The following is a 17,876-nucleotide window of genomic DNA, read 5'->3' as shown; positions in this document are numbered from 1 at the left end:
ATTCAAAAGTCAGCTACAAGCAAGCAGCCGGAAGAACACACACTCACAACAGTAAATTAATACAAACATTAAAGAGTAAATACCAATACCATCACTATTAATGCAAACAAAAAACAGCTGTCAAATAGTCAAAGATAAAAACATTTTAACACCCTTTAAACACCTGAAAAATTCTAGCAATAAAATTAGCTCACCAGGATATTGTTTTGGTGTCAGCTCCAATTTATGAGAAAACTGCATGGCGCCTGTGGTGGTATCTATTGTATAAACCTGCACAGAGCCACTGCAAGAGATGACATATGCTTTAGACTACAGGAAGTTTAGATTTCTCAACAGTTTCAAAAGGTTAATAAAAGCTGTTTTCTCTCACCAGTGCCAATTTATTTAGAACAGAAACATCGTGTAAAGTAACACTCAAATTAACTTCATTAAACAAACTTATAAGATAATTTCCCGAAAGCAGGGGAGACCCTAAACATCAGTCCCGTAATAAACAATACACTAAGACTATTTCACTCTCTGAAAATATACACACACGTAGTTCACATGCATATATGGCTTCCACTTGCAATATAATCCATGAAGGAAGTCAGTATTCACTCAATGCTATAGTTTCATCAGGAGTATACTAATGCATACCAAAATAAAGGAATTATAACAAATATCCTGTTTCTGAGGCAAACATCGACACATTGCATAGCTACTACAACCAAGAATACCATTTCTTAAGATAGTTGAAGACTAAACCACACAGATGTTTTGAAATGCTCAAAAATCCAAGTAAAATATAATTTTAAAAAATCAGCTGTACTCTAGTAAGACCTGATAAAGTGGTATTATATGGGAACAACTGTCTTGAAGCAGTAAGCAAAACACTTTTGCAATTTGATTTATAAATATTCATAGTTACTCAAACATACAATGTTTTTCCTGACCAAATCAACACTTCAGAGACTTTTCTCATGAGTGTGCTAAGAGCTGATTCTTGTCCAATATTATTACAATTAATTGCTTAAAACTGAATTATAATTCTGCTTTGAGATTAACTGGGACAGTAGCACTTTCTAAACCTTCCTACTGGTCCAGCCACCTTTTTATTTCTTTCCAGAGCTGAACAGCAAGTATCAATTCCAACTGCAGTTCAAGCAGGCAAACATTTCTTTCCTCTTCACATCTACCTTCTTAGTGAAGCAGACTATACCATCTCTAGGAAGACTTATCATCTTTCATCTTTACAGCACTTGCAACACAACTTGGTAAGAAGAAACTAGTCCTCAAGCTTTATAATTAAATAATTCTCCTTCCCCACTGAACACAGCCTTAGAAAACTTACTTAGCACATCCAAATGCCATTAGCCTGTACTTGTTATTTACTGCCACACAAGTTCCATCAATCACATCCTGTGCCCAAACACCATGGAGCTGCTGTAATGAAAGGAATTAATGGAATTTTTAGTTAAACAGTGTTTTTATTCACGATAGTCAGCTTCTACCCATGTGCTACCCATGTACAGCATATTACAGATCTGCCAGTTGACCTCCATCACCTCAGGCAATTTCTATTGCAAATGTCAAGATTAACTGACATGGCTGACATGAACAAAATCCAGTATATGTAAAAATGGTTTCATTGTTCTTAATAAAAATTATGGAAAGATCTTAGTAGGTAAGGAAACTATTTATCAGAGCTCTGAATAACCAAAGCAAACCAACACCTCTAAGGTGAAAATATCCCCAATACTGCATAAAAATCAGTAAGTGGTACTCCATCTAAAGATGGAGACAAAACAGGAAAACAAATTCCAGGAACAGCTCGAAATCATTGATAGTGATCACATCGAAGTGTGTGATGGAGTTTGGGACAGACAACACAAATTCTTCTGGGTTTTTCTGTAATTAAAACAAAGAACTAATGACAAACTGTACTCCAGATTGTAGGCTGAATTCCAGGTAGAAAATACATAACTCGGAAAAGATTCCTTTGAAATAAATTCTGAGGTAAGCTTGTCACTATGAGAAGAGTAAGACTTGATTACAGCCAAACACCAGAAATACTTTGCCATTGGAGAAACCACTTACCAACCCACCTCTAGCCAGCAACAGAAGTCTGTTACAGAAACAGTAAGAAGACCTCAGAACTATAATGACATCTTGAAGCAATAAATAAAAATTTGTATCTACTATCAATTATGCCCTCTCATAGACAAGTACTAACACTAAAGCAGTCTATTTCAAATTAGGTGTGAAATACAGTCTTTTTCTTCTGTTATCTAAGCAGCTGCTAAATTTTAATTTCTTTGCAGCTGAACAGCATTTAAAGTAGAAAGCTAATTGAAATGCAGACACCCCCCCCCCCCATTTATTGTAGAGTGCATCTTAGAAATATTAAAGGAAATATACCTCAGCAGTGAATCTACTTGACATTGGTGTAATGAAACCAACTCTCCCATCATTAAAAACAACAGCAAAACCATCGAGCGTGGCACAGTATTCCATATCTCTGATGTAAACATCTTCAAAGCCCAAAAATGAACCTGCTGAGAAAATACCAGTAATTTAAAAATATGTCAACAAACATAGCAAGCCAAGAGACTTCAGTTGTTTACTTATTACTTCCCATCAAAACCAAATTTAAACAGGCTACTTTGTTCACATTTACAAAAGGCATATTTTTTTCACCTATGCTTGAGAACATAGTGAAAATTAGACAGTATTTCACCAGCTATCACAAGTAAAAACCCTCCAAAACTTACCTCGAGAAGACTGCAGGTCCACAGAAAATGGAACTGTACATAGGTTGATGGCCTTCCTTCCATTGGTCATACCATCCCAGTGAACAAGATGGAGAAATCCATCAGCAGTAGCAACAAGTAGATCCTCTAATGTGGACTGCAAACTAACAAATTTATTTGTTATTCCCCAAAAAACTGCATCTTACATCAATACCACAGAGAAAACAACATGACAAACAGCATAACACTGCCTCTTGTATAAGCAACTGTGTTGAGACGCTACACCAAATATGTTACAAACTAAGTGCCTACATCCTCTAGACAGTAAGGGTATCAAATTCACAAAATATGGTATATGTCTCTATTTTTCACCAGGAATGAGAGCACATGAACAGGTCTGTATCTTTAAAGTAATTGTTTAGGTGGTATATGAACTGCTGAAGATCATTTCAATACTTTCGACCATCCTTAAGACATTGCTGACAACAAGCAATTCTTCATCTACCCTAGAGAATTACCAATATCGCCTAGTCAACAATATTTTCTAATCTGTGGCCAAAGCAGAAATTAGACTTATCCTAAATCCTTCACCACACATCTCCAAAATTCTGAAAATTCCTATTAATCTATTTGCATGCAGATAATTTGCATCTTCCCAGAATAGCTTTTTCCAGTACATACTGCACTTCTTCCGATATCCATTTTCTCCCATGGGGCCTCTTCCCAAACTACATTTAGTTACTTTTCCACACTAATATTACACTATTTCACCAATTTTTCATACACGTGTACTTAGCATGTTCAAAGCTAATGTACAGGGAAGGCAATCACTGCAAAAAAAAGGAAGAGGTAAACAAAAAGTTTTTCCAGGACAAACAGGGATCTTCTGCAGGCAGCTGGAGAAATGCTGAAATACTACTAATAGTTTTGCTCTTATGTACCTATATCTCCATGAAATCTCTAATCCACACTTCAAGCACAATAACAAACACAATCACGGTAGCATAATGTAACACTGAACACGTGTGCTATATACTTCCATATGCCAAAAGTACAGGACAGCCAAGCACAGAAAGATCACTTAAACAACAGTTTACTGTTTCGCATCCTTCAACTTACTAACTCGCTATTAGCAACTATTAGTCCTTACCATTGCTAAGTCTAAAAACTTCCTAGAAGATTTTCTCCCTGCAGTTTTCCCCCACTATTTAACAAGTAACTTATACATGCAGAACTCTTAAGACACGACAAGAGAGCATACCATGTAATAGAGGCCTGCAAGTCCAGCACTTTCTTCATTTCTAGATTTAGTGAAGGAGCGCACTGTTCTTCCTTATAATGTGGGGTTCCCTTCAGATGCAGGCTTCCTCTAAAATAAAAGAGAAATACTGCAACTCAAACAACAGATGGTCCTCAAAAGGCACAAGAGTTACTGACTTACATTCCTTGTGGTGGTTTCCCCCCCATATATATATATATAGCAGATACTCATGTGGAACCTGGCATAAGCAGCACTTAGTATTTAGGACATAATTTCAGCGCAAAAAACTTAGTCAATCTTATAATCCTATATGCCTATAAAGAATATGTAAGCAACACAAGACAATGAATAGAGAACAAACATTGCAATAACTGCGTAGCACATTTTAGTAATCCTAAAATAAGTCATGTATCTTAATGCAAATTCTGATTCAATAAAATGGTATATCAGTTGTTCTCATTTATTAAATGTGTTGAATATTTAAGTGTCTCCATTTCTTTCTTTTGCCAAAATGGTTACAGATATTATAGACTGTAAAATGTTAAGGTTTCTTCAGTTCCTTTTGCTAGATCAATGTTCATACTATTAATTCAGCATGCGCAACCCAACAGGAGGACATTTATAACTGTAATTCATAAGAATGCATCTCATTATAGCAAATTAAGAATAAACCTAAGAAGTAGTAAGAAAAGAGTTGACATTCTCTTCCTTCAAACAGATTGTTACACAGTACTGACTTCTAGATGTAGAAAGCTTCAAATTTTTAGTTTCCTTATTTTAAATTTCAAATTTCATCCTCTCATGAAATGCAGTTATTTTAAAACTCAGTACAGCATCATTAAAGTACTTCTTATTTGTCTGGGTTATTAGATGTGCCACGCATTTCACTGTTCTACTTTTTTAAATGAAAACTGGCCAATAATCACAAATATTTTAATGTCATCCAGCTCATCCATGTCATTTTGCTAGCAAAGTAGACTATGCATGAAACAGGCATTGCAGACAAGTTAAGAGTTTTGTGTAACTTCATTACTGAGAAACAATACGTACATACACAAATCTATCATATGTCATGTTTATCTGGATTTAAACTGACGAAACACTACTTTTATTTTATTAATATTTATTAATAAAATTAATAAATATTAATTTTATTAATATTTATTTTATACTAACCAGTGAAACTGCCCAAGACATACAGAAACCAACGCAGCTGCAGTTTTAGATAAGTTTGACACAAGGATACCTCAATCTCTTTCCTGTCTTTGTTATCTCAGTGCCTTAATTCCCTTAAGATTTATAGAAAAAAAACCACAAGGACAAAGATATATGCTAGGTAAGACAAGAACAAAGCAACTTTTGACACTCTGGAGTTAGCACATGGGAGTAGTAACATCTTTAGAGAATAAACCTGTGTTAGCATGAAGGACTACAGTGAAAAAATGAGAAAAATTACTGTAAAGTTAATCTACCACGCAGAAGTGGTAACTTGTACATACTTAAATTATTAAAATGTTTGCTTTGCATCTCAAAAGACATTTTATTATAAAATACATTTGTTTAGGAAAATAATAGCCCCTCATGTAAGCTGGCTGTCATAGCCTGACAGAAGGCTGGAAATAATAATAATAATAATAATAATAATAATAATAATAATAATAAAGGGTGACTACTTAAAACTAGCATTGTGGCAGTTCTGTGGGTTTTTTTTTAAACAGTAAATGAGACTGCATTTCTTCAAGTTCATGAAGCCAAATTTACCTGATTTGGCCTGGTATCTTTTAGAGTCAGTGATTTCACAGATAAGAAAAATAAATAAATCATACAGAATTAATTCATTCTAATCTCTATGTCACAACCCACAATGTGGCACCTGGGGGCTGGCAAAATATTTACAAACCCCCAGGTGACTGCAGACATGCCTTCCCACCCAAGTGGTCATACAGGTCCAGATAGTACATTCCCAAGGAAGATCAAATGACTTCGGGTTATCAAGAATCAATGGCACAACTAAAACATGCAAGTAAACGACTACAACTGAGAGAAAATGGTTGTGTAATGCATAAAAATTATGGCTATATACATATAGTACATCACATAACATGCGTGTTCCAATTGACTGAGGTACACAGGCAAGTATAAACACAGCATTCCTGCAGAGTACAAACTGTAAAGCCAAAATGGGAACAACATAGCTTAAAAGACATCTTTTTCTGGAAGAGAAATTTTAAGTCTCCATGTGAGCAGGCCGTCTTCTTTTTTAAACATCTTTGATTAAAATACTCTCAAGAATATTAGAGTATTTTCAGTTTCATGAGTTTCAGCAAATTTGTTACTATCTGCAGAGTATGTCTTTTTTCCATTAACGCATTATCATCCTGACCGAAACACCAAAATGTCAATACTGTAATTCACTGCCTGTGATTCCATCATATCAGAATAACAGAATCATAGAACAGTTTGAGTTGGAAGGAACCTTAAAGATCATCTAGTTCCAACACCCTGCCATGGGCAGGGACACCTCCCACCAGATCAGTCTGCCCAGGAGGTGACGAAAGGAGGTTGTGGAGAGGAGGGAGCTGGCCTCTTGTCCCAAGTGACAGGGGACAGGACAAGAGGGAATGACCTCAAGCTCTGCCAGGGAGGTTCAGGCTGGACATCAGGAAAAATTTTTTCATGGAAAGGGTCGCTGGAATAGGCTGCCCAGGGAGGTGGTTTAGTCACCTTCCCTGGAGGTATTTAAGGGACGGGTGGATGAGGTGCTGAGGGGCATGGTTTAGGGATTGTTAGGAATGATTGGACTCGATGATCCAGTTGGTCCTTTCCAACCTAGTGATTCTATGATTCTATATTGAACAACACTGGTTCCAGTACAGACCCCTGAAGGACACCACTTGCAATGGATCCTCATCTGGACATCAAGCTGCTGACCGCTACTCTCTGAACACAACCATCCAAACAATTTCTTATTCACCAAACATTCCATCCATCCAATCCATCTCTCCTTCCAACTAGACAGAAGGATGTTGTGGGGGACAGTGTCAAAGGCTTTACATACGTCCAAACAGATCACATCTGCTAGTTTTACCATGAAAAAAAAATTCAAAAAGAAACCCTTGCTCTGGGTGCAAAGGGGGTGCAATCAAAAGTACACTGTGTTCATATAGTCCACATCTGCATGAGTCATCCATACTAGTTAAGTTACTTTGACCTTTAAACGAAGAATGTGCAATGCTGACAGAAGCAGGAAAGAATGTTTGGTCTCAGTTGCCACATCAGCATCTGCTAGGGTTGTAGCCAAAATTTAAGTAACTCAGTTTCTCAAGAATTGAGAGTAATGGACACATTTCAGTGATACACCAGCTACATGTTGAAACAAATATAATCACTTCTATTCACACAGTATCTGTTAATGTAACTAAAATCCGTAAATAAAATCTGCAATCCAAGAAAACTCCAAACATGGAAAGTTTAGGAAAGCTAGGCTGTTTTTTTAAAAGTAGAATGCAAGATTTATGGGGAAATTTCAGATCCTGTACTTAAGATCAAGGTGTATCTCTTAAATCACCAGCTTCATCCTCTTTTCCCTATTTAGCCTTTTATGAGCAACCTTCTCAGAAAACAGAGCACTATATGATGTAACAAAATGTTTTTCACAGTTTCAAAGTCTATGTAACTGTATCTCATGAGTCATCTTTTAAGCAAGGGTAAAGGAGAAAGGCAAACAGAAGTCTACCTTAAGGTGTTACCCTCTTCCTCCAAGCTCCCAACTCTCTAAACCTACCTCACATTAACCTTCTCCTGCTGCTCAGTTCTAACCTAATGTCCACAAAATGAAAGAAAAGCCTATAAAAAAAATGAACTGCTAAATGAAGGCATGATTTTTTGTATTCAATTGATCTTCTCACAAGAGAACAACTGGCACCAGAAGTAACGTTGATTCTATTTAGAAAAAAGACATCAGAAGAAAGCTTACATTATGATGCAAGATGCAACAATGAGAAAATGGAGAAGTGTATTTAAACCCACCCCCAGCCTCCTGTTAAAAACCCAAATAAATATCAAGCATCCTAAATTCAAGAAAGAGGCAGCACCATACAAAAACATAGTCAGCCAACCCGGCCTGGCCTGAGAGGAAGAATTTCCTTGGAGTTTCTTATTGGTGGCAGGAGGAGGTTCAGCAAGGAAACTGGACACCAGCCAGCTAATTTTTCTAGCAGCACAGTACTGTGCTTATGTCCTCCACTATATGAGCAGAGGTTAAGTAATACAGCATGCTCCACAGATAAAACTCACTCAGAAATATCATTACCAGACTTAGTCACAGCTAGCAGAAGCAACTAAGAAATAGTTAGGAAGTTAATAGCAGAAAGAGGAAGAATATACTTCAGGACTTTATAATTTGCTCCTTCTCACCCCTAAACCTGCATCTCTCCCCCATACACAGCAGGCAGCCACCAGAGGAAGAAATACATCCAGCTGGATCCAGAGCTATACGCACACTAACTGGTAAGAGCTGTACAAACAAAAAATTAAAGACAGGCTATGGAAACAACTACAAAGAATGAATAAGGGTTTGGAAAAGTAATTTTTAGTACAGCTTTTTCTACGCAACTGAGTAATAACAGGTCTCTGCAGTTTGAGAAGACAAATAACTAGTGAGTATTTAATCAACTATTCATGTAAATGGTTTACCAAATTATTATTCCAGTTGCAAAAATTTCTTGATGACATTTTAAACCTCCGGAACCACATCAAGAACTAGCAAGTGACATAACTGTTAATAAAAAAATCTACAACTAATCTAGCTTTAAAGATTTTCCAACCAATGCCAAGTACAACTTATACTTATGAAGAAAACCACACTGTTAAAAATCTAGCACAAGCTAGAACAAAATTTAGTAAGTAATTTAACTGTATTCCTTGTTAGTTACCCTTGCAAAGTTTAAAGTGCAAACCTTCGTACACACTAATCTTAACTCTACTGAATCAGGAAAAAAAAATCCCTATTGATGAGGTAATTTATAGCACCTATAAACCATCTTGCTATAAAAAAGGAAAAAGCTTTGAGAAGTTCCAGAAAGAATAGGACATGAATACAGTAACAAGATGAATAAGCAACAATATAGCATTGCAAACTAGGATGTAAACACCAGTTTGTTCACCTTAAAAAACAACTTCAATTTTCAAGGCATTTTCAGGTACTTAAGAACTTACACGATCGAGATCTCAGTGTAAACTTACACAACATTCATATCATCTCCCCATCCCTCTCCCAAATGCAGGTTCCACTTGAAGATATAAAGAAATATGAGGCAAAAGAATCTTAAATTACCACATTATTAGCCACATAAATTTGTCTAGGTTTTGTCTTTTTTAAAGGTATTAAGTCACTGCACATTGTTTCTTCAAGGCACAAAACTCACTTTCCTTGCCAAAAGTCTAAACAGAAATAACTAACAGTTGAGTACAGGGACGCCTCTAGATGACAGTGTGAAACAAACGAACACCTAAACAAACTCTTTTGGGAACTCCTCAAAAATTATTACCATATTTCACCACAGCCTATAAACCTGCAAATCTGCTTGTACACACTGCCTATTTTCTGGAGAGTACAGGTGAATTACTCTTATACTACTGTTCTATCATCTTACCACACGTGCATTTTCTTCATGCTTTTTGTAATGACTTTTGTAATACGGTGGTAAAGTTAGACAGAACTCATCAAAGCAGGACTCTGTACTTGTGCTCACCGCAGTGAAGTATCCCAGAACATGGGCTAATAGCCAATATAAATTCTCTTCCAAGTCTGCTCTGAACTGAAGCCAAGTCTCTAAGCACTGGAATGAAGCTGCAGACTATTCTGGCTCAATTTAAAAAAAAAAATAAAAATACACATTTACTGGCGGGTTTTTTTTCTGTTTTTCTTCTAACAAATTGAGCGGAATATCTTAGATTTTTATTGACCACGAATGTTTGTTCAATCCAGGAACAGACGAGCAATTCCTAGCCAAATATCAACAGAGCCAGAAATATTTCTTTCAACGGAACAACTGCAATTGATAACATTCCTGAAGCACCATCTGACAAAGCTGATCAATTGATTCCAGCAAAAATTTACCTTTCTTATATGTATATAAATATAAATACTCAGAATTCATGATAGAACACTGTACTTATGATATGAGTGCTTGTTTTATCACATTAACCTAATAACAGATTTTACATTAAATGTGCATAACGTTGACCAGGTCACTTTCTTAACCCTTACTGTACCTACACTAGTATATTATAAACTGATTTAAGCTCTAGAGGTATAAAATAGCGTTTAAAAGTAATTTCCTGCTCAATCATCTTTATGTACTTTATATATTCTCAATTCTTTAAGAGCTATGCCCTCAGATATTGATAGAACAAACTTAAAAGGCTTTGTGGGCCATCACTTCCATTAAAACACAGAATTTCAGAATATAAAGACAATTACAATAGGCTGCCACAAAAAGGAGGAAGTCATTCCACACAGGCATTTTTAAACAGGAAATCAACGTCCTAGGCTCTGATTCTGCCTGTTTTTAAACAAACAAAAGCAGGGGGAGTTCAGTTAGCCTTACTCTCTACACTGCTAGAAGATAAGCAGAGACTCTTGCATTCAAACTCGATGAAAGCTTAGCCTCAACTTGCACTTTAACTGTTATACTAAACTTATGTTGACTAGATTGCGTGACAAGAAAGAGACTTGGCTCTAAAAAAAAAAAATCATACTGTGATTAGATACACTGCAATGCATACCGAGTTAAAGAGTAAAAGTGTTTCTGTTGATTCCCATGCAGTTGCTTTTGCATGTTTTTTTTGTTTGAGTTTTGTTTAGTTTCTTTTTTAACCTGAAGCATTTAGTTCAAGGTACCAGCAAAGAACTCCTGCAAGTGTAATTACAGTTTACACAGTAACTGCATGCTAGAACAGTTCTGTTAACAGGTCAAATACAGGCACGGCTCTTCCGAATCACCTTGCTCCACAGGCGTATACAGTAACAACTCTGTGTAGTAACAACTACAAACTGGAAGGACTGTACCTCTTCTCCACAAACATTCCTCTCCTATATGGATGAATGAGGAGTGATTTTTATTTTCAGCCACTTTTTTTAGTCCTTTTCTTCAAATCAAGGCTAAGACATTATCATGCAAATTTTAAAGCCATTATTTAAAAGGAATACCAATATCACAAAAAGCTGTAACTTTGCTGCAGCTACCAGCAACCCAATTTGGACAACTGCAAAAATAACCGAGGTCAAGAAAGCAAGAAAGTGTCTGTCTATCATATACCTTATCACTCACTTTTCTGACATTCCATTTTTTTTTTTTTTTACTTACAGTAAAATAGTCACATTTCATTTAAAAGAGAGCTAAGCTGACATACCTTACACACAAACCTTCTCAATGTTTTAACTCGTGTGGGATCAAACCTATCTGCAAGTTCAACTTCAGGATATTGACTAAATAGATAATCTTGCTGCAATCTGGATTGCAGCACAACTGAGGATGCTACTGGTGTGTCCTCCAGGTGCACTACCACCTCACTACCCTGACCTACACTGCTTAAGAACTCTGCTCAAGCTTAAGCTGCATTAAGAGACTCTTCCTTTTTAAAGTCACTACGATTCAATGTTTTCTGTCAGGACTGGCCATTATCACTCAAAAAAAAAAGGATACTAGAGAATAGGCTCCATTCAATTTACAAGAAGTTGGCAGATATGGACAGTTTATCAACATTAGATTGAACTTTTAGGAGCACTGACAGAAGTGTGCTCACTAGCTAACCTAAACAAATAAAAAAAAAACAACCCCAAAAAAAAAAAGCCCCACAACTGACAATATTCTAGCACATCTCTTAGCTTTTTGGTATGTTGTGAAGGTGTCCCAGAAGAATGGTTAGACAAAAAAAGACTTTTGCCTCAAGCACACAAAGTGTGGGGACCTACATTTGAACATTTTGTCCATCCATTTCACTGCTTTTACTGACTTGTTTACAGCAGGTGTCCTGTCACACCACTACAATACAAGGATACCCTTACATCTTTACGCCTTGCAAAAATCACCCCACCGCCACCCCCCCCACACTCACTTTGCCTAACACTGGTAAATAACCACATAAGACAGAGCTGGACAAGACGTAATTAATATTTGCATGAGAATTAAAATGTTGCAAGCAATTAATTTATTGCTTGCTATCATAGGAGATATTATCAGATAGGAGATAACTATCATAGGAGAATTATCACGTGAGTATCACTGAGCAGTCGCTCCATATTCTTTCCAGTGCTGCTACTGACTGTTAATTCAAGGTCACCACTTTCTCACACCAGCCTTTCACATGCCAACTTGCAAGCTAAGCTACTGGAATCCAGGGAAGGGGATGGGAAGGAGTAAAGAAAGGAGATGGGTAGGTTTAGTTTTCCCATTGGGTCAGCAACTCAACTTTATTTAAGGCACAGCTGCACAATCATTGCTGCCAAAATAGAGGAAGGAGCCAAGAACACACTGCTACAGTGGGAGAAGGCAGTAAACTCATGCCCCCTTTCATGCACAAGGCAAGTCACATACGAGGCCTCCCAATGGCCATCAGAGTTAGCAACATTAATTTGGTATTGCTCAGTTCGGTAGAAATGAAATCCCAGCACTTCATCAAAATAATGTCTTCGGAAAATGAATATACGCCAGAAGAAAGTTAAAACTTCAAATTCTGGGTTTTGGTTCAGTTTGTCCATTTCTTAATTTTGGGTTGGGTTTTTGCTTATTTGTTTGTTTTAGTATTCTGACCTACAAAGTGATCAGTAAAAGTGCCAACAGGCAGTGCATTTTATCTGTACCAAAAAAGAGCTAATCCCATTATGACAGCTTATAGAATAATTTTTCATTAGTCACAGCGGGCATGATTCACACACAACGCTTGCATCCTTCTTTCGGTCTAATATAACCAGAACAATAGCAATTTTATAAAGGTTTTCAAAATTGAGGGCTAAATAAAGACAGAGTAGTAATCCCAGTAAATTCAGTGAGACCATTCATCTTCTTTAAGTTAAGCACATGCAATAGCCTTAGCAGGCTGTGAGCAACCTATCACAAACACGCTAGGGATAAACACCTTGTCTTATTCATCCACAGAATCAGCATCATACCCATATGGGCTATACAAATACATCTCGAAATCCTGACCATTCAACACACAGCTAACAGAAAGACTTCTTCATAGAATACACGCTTTTAGTTGATAACACAAATCAATTACTAATGTTCTATATAATATTAGACTGGATAATCAACTACTTAATAGATATTTTCAAACCATCCTACCAGTGGCATGCCTAAACAAACCTTCCAAAGCTTAACTCTTATTTTATGCATATTTTACATATTTTCAGATTTTAAAAAAAACCAACCAAAAACAACTTTTCCAAATAGAACAAAAAGAATACACCATAAACCAATGTTTAGTCTTTTGCATTATCTGCAGCTGAAGATAGACTATCCCTTTATTTATTAGACTATCCCTTTATTTATTTTGACAAGTTCCAGCAACAGGCTGCTTTTTTTTTTTAATTATTGTTTTTTTCTGATGACAGCAAGTCCAATATGAGAAGTCAGTTTGAACAATGCTAGTCAGGTCTCAGAAAAGGCAAGTAACGTAATACAACTTGGCTACCTTACTCTTCAGTTTTTCAAAAATAGACAAGGAAGTTGCAACACCAATTCCATTTAATTCCAGAGCTTTGAGGATTATTTCAGAGGCCATAAGATGCACTACAGTAGCAATGCATGCAGAATTTTCCACTCAGTGAAGCAAGAATTCACTCTGAAATCATTTACTACCTGACAAGTAATTTCTTCCTATGAGCACTTGTAAAAGAATAATTTAAAATTTAATTTTGTGAAGACCTGATTTTTTTAATCTATGTTTATGGTTTAATAGTTATGGTTCAAAAAAATCAAGATGATTTCCTCACAGACATCTCCATTTGGAAACACTCATCAATCAACTTCAACTCATTTTATAACTACAAAAACCCTTAACTTGACAAGCATTAACATAACACGAAGGTATATGCAGAGATGTATAAACAAAAAAAGCAGTTTCTAGCCAGTAAGAAATCAAGAGTGCTTTATTACTCCTGCGGATAAATTCGATCTAAACAACTACTACAGATTCTGCCGATCTAAACAAATGCAAATATAAATACACGCCTTGAGGTTTTATTTTACTTATATTTTCCCTTCTGACCAAATCCTACTTGAAGTCAACTGAGTCAATCACAAATACATCCAACATAAAGTCACATTGTAACACATAAAATGTATTGTGCCACTGATAATAAAGAAAATATTATAATGACAGTATAACACACTGCAACTAAAATACTTGTATATTCTTAATCATAATGGTTCACAGACTTTAGAAAATATTGAGACTTTATTTCCACTTGTTTCAAAAGTCTCTAAGTTATTACAAAAGTTAGGGGGTGAAGATTAATTTATTGAAAAATTGCATCCTAACAGCTCCTAAGGAATATGGCTTATTCAACTGAGTTATTCATAAGGAATTATTAAAACTCGTTACAGATCATGAATTCAACAGGATACTATGAATTACAAAACTACAGATAATTTTAACCTTGCTACTTAGTTTTTTGAGAGGTTGAAAGATGCACCCAGGGAGTCTTACAAGCACACAGCAAACCAATTAAATCTATTTCTCCTCTGATCTGACTAACTCACAGGAATGATGCTTCATATACTTATGAAGTTTTAAAACATACTTTAGAAAGAAATATTCTTTATCGTAAAATCTGCTTAGGACTTGCCTAGTCATACTACTGGATGGGGGAAAGGCTGTGGATGTAGTCTTCTTGGACTTCAGTAAAGCCTTCGACACAGTTTCTCACAGCATTCTGCTGCAGAAACTGTCAGCCTCTGGCCTGGACAGGCGTACACTCTCCTGGGTTGAAAACTGGTTGGATGGTCAGGCCCAGAGAGTGGTGGTCAATGGAGTTAACTCCAGCTGGAGGCCAGTCACAAGTGGAGTTCCTCAGGGCTCAGTACTGGGTCCAGCTCTGTTCAATGTCTTTATCAATGACCTGGATGAAGGCATTGAGTGCACCCTCAGCAAGTTTGCAGATGACACTAAGCTGGGAGGAAGTGTCGATCTGCTGGAGGGTAGGGAGGCTCTGCAAAGGGATCTGAACAGGCTGGACTGCTGGGCCGAGACCAATGGGATGAGGTTTAACAAGGCCAAATGCCGGGTCCTGCACTTGGGGCACAACAACCCTATGCAGCGCTACAGACTGGGGGAAGAATGGCTGGAGAGCTGCACGGAAGAGAAGGACCTGGGGTGTTGGTTGACAGCCAACTGAATATGAGCCAGCAGTGTGCCCAGGTGGCCAAGAAGGCCAATGGCATCTTGGCTTGTATCAGAAATGGGGTCACCAGCAGGTCCAGGGAGGTGATTCTGTCCCTGTACTCAGCACTGGTGAGATCACACCTCAAATCCTGTGTTCAGTTCTGGACCCCTCACCACAAGAAGGATGTTGAGGCTCTGGGGCGTGTCCAGAGAAGAGCAACAAAGCTGGTGAGGGGGCTGGAGAACAAGTCATACAAAGAGCGGCTGAGAGAGCTGGGGTTGTTTAGCCTGGAGAAGAGGAGACTGAGGGGAGACCTTATTACTCTCTACAACTACCTGAAAGGAGGTTGTGGAGAGGAGCGAGCTGGCCTCTTCTCCCAAGTGACAGAGGACAGGACAAGAGGGAATGGCCTGAAGCTCCGTCAGGGGAGGTTCAGGTTGGATATCAGAAAAAAATTCTTCACAGTAAGAGTCATTGGCTACTGGAACAGGCTGCCCAGGGAGGTGGTCGAGTCACCTTCCCTGGAGGTGTTTAAGGAACGGGTGGATGAAGTGCTTAGGGACATGGTTTAGGGAGTGTTAGGAATGGTTGGACTCGATGATCCAATGGGTCCTTTCCAACCTTGTGATTCTGTGATTCTGTGATTCTGTGATACTTTTGCACACTGTGGGAATGCAAAGGAAGTTTAAAATACTTACTTGGGATAAATTGGCTCATAAAGATATCTGTCTCTTGCTGATGGGATTTCAAAAAACAAGATGTATCCATTTGCAGTCTGAAAGAGAAACACTGGTAAGATATACATCTGGTCTTATCTGCATGAGTAAAACCTATACAGACTCTTGAGATTTCTATGTAAGTTTCATACATTGAACATAAATATGCATTCATATTAAGTTTCAGATATATTAAAATATTGGCAATTAATTCCAGACAAAATCCATACTAACCCTTAAAGCCCACTCGATAGATCACTCAGTAGGTAGAAAAATGGAAAACCAGCATTGTTGATGTATGTGCCCAACAGAAATCTTCCTGATTCACAAGAACGCATAAAACAAGACAGCTACATCAGAGATATAGAAACTGGGTACTGAACTCTCACCAACAAAGACAATTAACGCAGAAAGCACGTAGAAGGCAGTAAGTCTTCAGCACAAGGCCTCCAGGTGTTTGAACACATGTAGACGCTACAGAGTACAAGGATGTTAAGCACTGCCTCTTGACATTGGTCATCCAGGTAGTTTTCAAAAAATCGTGTCACACAGTATCTTTAGATACCACAACACCTTCTCAAAATCTTCCAGTGTCTGAAAGAAATTCTACTATATTCTACTGTAACGCAACCTAACTCATATTCTCTCATTCGGTAAGACACACTTCAAATTATAACACCATTCAGAGAACAAATATAAATCATTTAGTTATCAGATATGCCAGTGATGACTAGAAACTGATCCAGTGTTCGTATAAGCACAGAATGTGCTGGCAACCAATTAGGTCAGTTGTTCAAAAATGCACAAATTTATCCTTAAGGCAACAAAACAAATGCATTTTGCTTAGTGTTTCTGTCAAATCATTTTAATATGGGCTGGGCATGTACACAAAGCACTATTACTGGATTCAAGAAGCAGTGAAATGAATGGTTTCAAGTTGCTTTGCAAGGTAGCTTCCTTTTCTTTAAATAAAGGAAAAAGTAATACACTTGTCAGTTTAATTTATCAGTTCACAGATGCTATGTTTTTCCCCAGTCAAACATTTTCCTTTATTGTGAAAGAAATTCATGTTTGGGCTTCAAAGTCCAAGAATCACAATTATTTGCATTCAAAGCAAGTATCTTTCTCATGTAAGAATAAAGTTTGAACCACAGGTGAGCTTGAGAGTGGTTGAAAATAAGCAGAAGCTTTTCTACGTGCAGTAATGAAATATTCATGTATTATGTGATGAAGAAACGTACTTATTTCTAACATCTTTACAGGTTCTTTCCACTACATCATTAAATATTTAACCTGCAAATTATCCTAGCCTGGAAGGAAAAGTAAAACAATACTGTGAAGTATCTTTATACTGATATCAAGGTACAAAGGGCCTTACTGAACACTTTTCAAAGCATAAAGTTGCTACTGTTAGTTTCACTTCTAAACAGAACCTCAAATTCCATGAAGAGCTGGATGAATTGCAGAAGCATTCAACCATATGCTTCCTCAGAATCGATCACATTCATCCACACAGTTTTCTACACTGCTTCAGAAATGTGTTGCAATTAAACTTGTTGAAGTAACCATCACTGTCATCTGTTCCCTGATCATTCTCATCTCTGACAGTCAGAAGCGTAAACATACAGTATCTTGCAAGTGACTTCACTACATGGCTTCTGGTATGCTACAATGTTTAGTAAAGCTCAGCCATAGCTATGAGAACACTCACTGAAGAGAACACTATGTCAGAGGACTGCCTGTAGCAGGCAGAGGACCAAAGCTCCTTGTCTGTT

The 17,876-nt window shown here is 37.2% G+C and overlaps 1 protein-coding gene across 2 annotated transcripts in view; it reads right to left on the bottom strand.

The window, feature by feature from the left end:
* RIC1 (RIC1 homolog, RAB6A GEF complex partner 1) overlaps positions 1-17,876 on the bottom strand; it is a 50,835-nt gene that overhangs the window by 20,297 nt on the left and 12,662 nt on the right. Inside the window, exons 3-8 of one of the 2 annotated variants that reach the window (XM_009571616.2) lie at positions 16,084-16,160; positions 3,994-4,101; positions 2,754-2,896; positions 2,401-2,537; positions 1,334-1,425; positions 195-283 (exon numbers count right to left, since the gene is read on the bottom strand). In XM_009571616.2, coding sequence (XP_009569911.2) covers positions 195-283; positions 1,334-1,425; positions 2,401-2,537; positions 2,754-2,896; positions 3,994-4,101; positions 16,084-16,160 — 646 coding nt within the window. The remainder of the gene's footprint in view (positions 1-194; positions 284-1,333; positions 1,426-2,400; positions 2,538-2,753; positions 2,897-3,993; positions 4,102-16,083; positions 16,161-17,876) is intronic. The other variant, XM_054054042.1, reaches the window with a different exon arrangement.

Source organism: Cuculus canorus, chromosome Z, assembly GCF_017976375.1.
Source record: "Cuculus canorus isolate bCucCan1 chromosome Z, bCucCan1.pri, whole genome shotgun sequence".
NCBI classification, from domain to species: Eukaryota; Metazoa; Chordata; class Aves; order Cuculiformes; family Cuculidae; genus Cuculus; species Cuculus canorus.
This window is presented reverse-complemented; position numbering and strand designations above follow the sequence as displayed.